The sequence below is a fragment of the Xyrauchen texanus genome, chromosome 36 (genome assembly GCF_025860055.1).
Source record: "Xyrauchen texanus isolate HMW12.3.18 chromosome 36, RBS_HiC_50CHRs, whole genome shotgun sequence".
Taxonomy (NCBI): Eukaryota; Metazoa; Chordata; class Actinopteri; order Cypriniformes; family Catostomidae; genus Xyrauchen; species Xyrauchen texanus.
Window position 1 is genome coordinate 366,061 of NC_068311.1, and position 7,500 is coordinate 373,560.

General features: G+C 39.1%; 2 protein-coding genes across 3 annotated transcripts in view; both read right to left on the reverse strand.

Annotated features, from left to right (window-relative positions):
- mpzl3 (myelin protein zero-like 3) overlaps positions 1-3,471 on the reverse strand; it is a 17,665-nt gene extending 14,194 nt beyond the window's left edge. Inside the window, exon 1 of the mRNA XM_052107805.1 lies at positions 1,734-3,471. Within this exon, the coding sequence (XP_051963765.1) occupies positions 1,734-1,779 (46 nt within the window). The 5' untranslated portion in view covers positions 1,780-3,471. The remainder of the gene's footprint in view (positions 1-1,733) is intronic.
- Positions 3,472-7,170: 3,699 nt separating this feature from the next.
- The window catches only part of LOC127630294 (serine/threonine-protein kinase SIK3 homolog), a 40,405-nt gene continuing 40,075 nt past the window's right edge, over positions 7,171-7,500 (reverse strand). For both annotated transcript variants that reach the window (XM_052107801.1, XM_052107800.1), the window contains one exon: positions 7,171-7,500. This exon is cut by the window's right edge and continues 815 nt beyond it. The gene's annotated coding sequence lies outside the window, so the exon portion shown is untranslated.

The window sequence follows — 7,500 nt, forward strand, 5'->3', positions numbered from 1 at the left end:
TTATTAATGATTTACACATAAATCAACGAGCAAACACCATTAAAGGTGCTGTTAGTGATTATTTTCATAGAAAGGTTTGCAAAACATTTTCCTACTCCCTGAAAGTTATTAATGTAATAAGTGTCGTGAGATATCTCACCGGTGTCTGTGACATCACTAAACTCTGTAAACAACAAACTAAAATGTGTGTGCGGTCTCTGACTGTCAATCATAGTGTGCGTTCTCATAATATTGTAGCTGCAGTGAATTATTGAGGCTTAATGCCATTTTATGCCATGTTGTTCATAACAGTTGCCAGTAGAGGGCGCTGTTTCACTGCTGCTGTTTTTAACAGCTTTTCTGCACGATATCGGTCTCAATAAGCTCATTTGGTATGATCAGAGGGCGGGGTTTTGTAAAGAGGGGGCGTGGCTAATCCAACAGCTCAGTTTGTGGAAATTCTAGAATGGTTAAAATCTCTTACAGCAACTTTAAACCCGTCGTTTCATCAACTCGAGCGTGACGGACTGATATAAGCAACACACACAAAGTGTGTCTCAAATACAGAATCACTGCTGACTGTAAATCCAGTAAATAAACCAGTCGGACTGTGCTGGGATGAGACTGTGAGGTCACATCATGACATCATACCTCTACACATTAATGTGTTAAATGTGTTACTCTCTTATATTAGAGTTACATTTGAAATGAGGACATCACAGAATATTATTGAAACATATAACTGTAATGACTACAGACCAACTCGAACCCTAAAACAGGGGCGTTCAAAGGATGCCACAGGGTGCTGAGAACAAATTAGAAGAGGGGGTGGGTATTAGATTAGAAATGAGGGGTGTTCATCAGTCATATATCAAATCGTTTGTCAAGTTCGTCTTTGCATAAAAACGTTTATCTGGACTCGTAATATTAGCCTCTCCAGTTCTCCATTATACGGGTTTGTACGCATTTGTACCGCGTCTGATTCTGACGTCTACAACGCTTCTGAAGTATCTGGTTTAGCCGTGTCAAATACTCCGATGGGGTCATGACCTCGTCTAATGTGTGGATCTGTAGGTGGATCTCAATGGACAGCGCGAGCGCAAAGCAGGTGCGCTCTTAAACTCGCAGCTTTACAATAATCAACGAGAAGCACGGCGTGAGATACGCAATGCATTTTATTTCAGCACAGAATTCTACATCACCACCGTATATTAACTATTTAATATCGTTTGTTTTATAGAAATCAAGTTACAGCAAGTGAAAATCCATATTACATGTGCTTACTATAGTCCTGATACTAATACCACAGGATAAACACACACACACACACACACATATATATATATATGGTACATTTTCACTAAGTCTCAGCCTTCAGTGAGGGGTGTTCATCCAAAACACGTTGCGAACCAGTGACCTAAAGAACATTTAATTACACAACACATCAACACTGAACCAAATCTCGAGCTAAATACAAACTATGATATTATATTCCTCTAACAGTTATCATACTACACAAAGATATCCTCCTAATAACAGAACATTGAATACTTACAGAAGATAAATATATATCCTCTATATGCGGGACTGTGCGAGAAATGTTCATTAATTACACAGAAAGTCAATCAAACACATTACATAAGACACGTTTATAACTCTCCAAAAGCCATAAACACTTTAAACACATAAAATCCATCAAACATATTCAAACTTTAATTTCTGTTTCACATTCGACGCGAATAAAACAAACTCACCGAAAGCGACGAATATCCCGGATAAAACTCTCGTGTTGGACTCCATGATGAATAACGGCTCATCTGCCGGCACATATGAGGAATATTAACAGATATTTCAATAGAAGTTTCTGATGATTTATGTCGTTAGTCTGTTTTTGTCCGCCATGTTTGATACCTGCATAACAGGTGGGACAGGAAGTCAAAGCACGCGCGGGCACGCGCAGGCACGCGCAGGCACGCGCGGGCACGTATGCACTCAGGGACGCGCAGGCACACAAACGGTCACGCACACAAACAGACAAACACACACAGATAAATACTCAAACACACACAAACAAACAACACAGACAAACACGCACAAATAAGAACATAAACACACACACAAGCAAGTACACAAACACGCACAAATAAGAACATAAACACACACAGATAAATACTCAAACACACACAAACAAACAACACAGACAAACACGCACAAATAAGAACATAAACACACACACAAGCAAGTACACAAACACGCACAAATAAGAACATAAACACACACACACAGAGACTAACACACACAGACAAACTCGCACAAATAAGAACATAAACACACACACAAGCAAGTACACAAACACACACAAACAAGTACACAAACAGATACATACTCAAACACACACAAACACAACACAGACAAACTCGCACAAATAAGAACATAAACACACACACAAGCAAGTACACAAACACGCACAAATAAGAACATAAACACACACACACAGAGACTAACACACACAGACAAACTCGCACAAATAAGAACATAAACACACACACAAGCAAGTACACAAACACACACAAACAAGTACACAAACAGATACATACTCAAACACACACAAACACAACACAGACAAACACGCACAAATAAGAACATAAACACACACACAAGCAAGTACACAAACACGCACAAATAAGAACATAAACACACACACAAGCAAGTACACAAACACACACAAACAAGTACACAAACAGATACATACTCAAACACACACAAACACAACACAGACAAACACGCACAAATAAGAACATAAACACACACACAAGCAAGTACACAAACACACACAAACAAGTACACAAACAGATACATACTCAAACACACACAAACACAACACAGACAAACACGCACAAATAAGAACATAAACACACACAGAAAAATACTCAAACACACGCATACACACTCACTCTTATACACACACACGCACATTCACACACACAGACACACACAAACACTTTCAAAGACACACACGCACAGACACAGACAAACACAAATCACACAAACACAACACAGACAAACTCGCACAAATAAGAACATAAACACACACACAAGCAAGTACACAAACACACACAAACAAGTACACAAACAGATACATACTCAAACACACACAAACACAACACAGACAAACACGCACAAATAAGAACATAAACACACACACAAGCAAGTACACAAACACACACAAACAAGTACACAAACAGATACATACTCAAACACACACAAACACAACACAGACAAACACGCACAAATAAGAACATAAACACACACACAAGCAAGTACACAAACACACACAAACAAGTACACAAACAGATACATACTCAAACACACACAAACACAACACAGACAAACACGCACAAATAAGAACATAAACACACACACAAGCAAGTACACAAACACACACAAACAAGTACACAAACAGATACATACTCAAACACACACAAACAAACACAGACAAACACGCACAAATAAGAACATAAACACACACAGAAAAATACTCAAACACACGCATACACACTCACTCTTATACACACACACGCACATTCACACACACAGACACACACAAACACTTTCAAAGACACACACGCACAGACACAGACAAACACAAATCACACAAACACACACAGTCACACTAACTAACACTCACACACACAGTCTGTGATAAACACTTTTGGAAATTGGTTCTGCAACAGAACACTGAAACCGGACTTTAAATACTTCAATGGCGACCCGCTCAAACACACCAGCGGAGCGCTTTATCTGAGCTGCCTGGGAAAAGGGGAAAAAGAGCCGGCAAATGTTCAGTCTCTGGACAACAAGCTCAGCGAGCTGAGAGCCGGATCTCTTTCCAGCGAGGGATTGCGGAGTTATCTGCCTTACAGAAACCTGGATGTCTGCGGAGATTCCAGAATCGGCCATCGACCCCGCGGGCTTCTCCGTGCACCGAGCGGACACAGCGAAAGAAACAAATAACGTCTGTCTAAGCATGTTTATATATACAAATATAACTCAAGAGTCCAGATGGGTTCGACATTCATACCAGCATACAGCTCTCCTAAAACATCAATCAGCACCTCGACTCTAAATGAAACAGTTATTTGATGCGGTTATCCACTTCAGTCGCATGTTCAACTCTCTACATGTGAAGCGTCAGCTATAGATTATATACATGCATAAACGATCAGGGAAATGAAGCATCTTTTACAATGATCATAACAACACAAATCAATATTATGGATATGCGGAGATCAAAATATGAACTTATATACACAGAAAAAAAGAAAAGCATAATATTAAATCATATCATTTATGAAACTTGCTCATTTTGTGGATTTGTTGAAGAAACAGCTCCACATTTATTTAGTGATTGTAGTATAACAATAAATCTGGGATTGACTGAAGCTCTTGTTTATAGTTTACACATATATGACCTGACGTCACATCAAAACACGTCCAGAGTAATCGAGCACACGCTTCAGTCTATGATAAACCAATGGTGAGCAGGACACGCCCACATCATTATCATACAAGAGACAGAAAGACACGCCCACATCATTATCATACAAGAGACAGAAACACACGCCCACATCATTATCATACAAGAGACAGAAACACACGCCCACATCATTATCATACAAGAGACAGAAACACACGCCCACATCATTATCATACAAGAGACAGAAAGACACTCCCACATCATTATCATACAAGAGACAGAAACACACGCCCACATCATTATCATACAAGAGACAGAAAGACACTCCCACATCATTATCATACAAGAGACAGAAAGACACGCCCACATCATTATCATACAAGAGACAGAAAGACACGCCCACATCATTATCATACAAGAAACAGATATGTAAGAATAAATACAAAAATAAATAAATGTGGGAATAAATAAATATAAAAATAAATGAATGCATAAATAATAAAAAACAAAAAACAAAAGAAAGAATAATTTTTTTTTAAAGAATACAAATAAAAAGAGAAAATAATAAAGGAAAGAAAGTCATACAAAAATAAATTCAGGAATAACTTTCATTTAAAACTAATCATATTTGTTTTATCAAGACATTTTTTTCCTTTATTTATTTTCTTATTATTACATTTATTTATGTATGTATTATTTTAGCATGTTTTGTCCTCCATACCTTTGGTCCTGCTCTTGTCCTGTGAACGAATGGAGCACCAGTGGGCGGGGCCAAGGGTGCACTGATGGCGGAGGCGGTCATGATGTAATGAGCCCCCTAGTGACGTTTTATAGTAGAATGACCTCTTGAAAGTCCAAATATATCATTTCATGAATGTTTTAAATAGTTCTATTATTTTATATTTTTATATAAATAATTGTCATTAAAAAACATTTTTAAACGAAATGCAAGAAAGACTGAAAGTTTCTTGCACTGTTTAAAGCAGATGCATATTAATTTATTCAGATTTTAAGATAGCAGCAACCGCTAATACAGTATTACAGTGGAAACAGCTCAAACACACAACATAAACATCAGACACATTTACAGGAATATTCATGTCGTTCCAAACCCGTATCACGTTCTTTCTCTGTGAAACACAGAATGTTGCAGTCTCAGTCACCATTCACTTTCATTGTATTAATAGTCAAGTCAATTTTATTTGTATAGCGCCTTTCACAACACACATCGTTTCAAAGATAAAGTGAATGGTGACTGAAACATTCGGTGTTTCACAGAGAAAGAACGTGATACGGGTTTGGAACGACATGAGTGTGAGTAAATGATGACAGAAGTTTCACACATTGTTTCTGTTGTCATAAAGCGTAAACAAGTGTGACTTCAAATATAATGAGGCATTAAAACTATGAGTTACTTCAATATTACTGAAGAAAAAGCAGAGTTCAACTCTCCACCATGTCCAGAAATAAAAATAATCAACCTTTATTATATATTCATTTTATTTATTATTTATGAGTAATATTAAGGGAAATATTAAGCTCGAGTGACCCTGTGTCCACATGTGTGGGTGTGCTTGTGGTGTGGGGGCGTGGCCATGTGGTCACATGGGCCCGTGGTCATGTGGGGGCGTGGTCATGTGTCGGTCTGTGGGAGAGACAGAGTGGTAAGGCTTGTCACCTGGTTCATAACTATCTGGAGCACCTGTCTCTCATTATAGTGATGCGGATGGAGACTAAAAAGTCCCGCCAGAGCATCAGAGAGGAGAGAGAGCACCAGGGACGAGCAAGAAGGCAACTACCCATTTATTTTGAGCTGGCTATCAGCCGTGTCGTAGAAGTGACTGTGTGTAAAAATGTAAAACACTGACCTGAACTGTTCGTTGTCTCCTCTATTGAACATGAACCAGAGCTCTCACAGTTGTATTTTAGCTTCCCTAAATGTAACAGGTCCTGCTCGTCCCGCTCCGAAAGGGATTTGAACCAGGGTCTCCGGCACAGGAGGCAGGCGTGCCAACCAACAGGCTAAAGGCTACAGCCGCTAGCATCACTCATTAGTGTGCCTCTCAGGAGTGTCATGTTTACACCGCACAGCTATCACGTACCAGCTGGCTACTGTTACAAACATATAATTTAAATGAATATAAAGTGACTGAATGCTGTTCACGAGACTCTACACGGTCATTTAAGGGTTAAACTTCTGCCGCACGAGTCATGTGACACGACAACATGACGTCCATTACTACATAATTGTTACCAAACGAGGCTGCAAAAATAATCATTATTAAACAGTCCCCCCCGCAAATACGCCCACCGTCAGCCATTGGTCAAACAAACCGGAAGCCCCGCCCCCCGACTCGAGCCATTGGGTAAAGTGTGTCAGGCTGGAAACACACAAAACAAATAATATAATACAAATATTTCAGCGCCAGAGAAAATGACCCTGTAAATGTCTTAAAGTTACAAATATACAAACTCAATCTGCGGCATCATGTGACTACTGCAACTATTTCAATCAGTGACTCTCAGTGGAAGCGCTACATGTTTTTAGCGTGATGTATTTACTGTCGTTACATGTAACCTGATATATGCAACATCTAAACGTTCCTCTGATAATTAAAGCACATGTATGACCATCAAAGTACCATCTGATGCCACGCTACTGTAGGGCACGGATGCCCGCTGCTGCTTAAAGAACACACCACACACACTTCTCGCATATTCATTTCTTTATTATATATATTTATTATTTCTCTCAGTTTGTTTGGAATTCTGTGTAACATTCCTGTTGCACTTTAGTATTTTCCCAAAAACATGAAGCCAAAAGAGAATCAACAGAAGGATGATGAGGATGAGTCATCCGCTCTTCATCCACACACACCTGTCTCACCCCACGTCACATGACAGTTATCGGTCAGACTGAAGACGAGCGATGAAGTCACGACTCAGAAATATGACAAACAAAATCATCAAATATACAAAAGCTCGAGCGACATCCGCAGAAATATAACTCATAATAAAGCTTCAGAAAAGCAGCGCTTCAGATT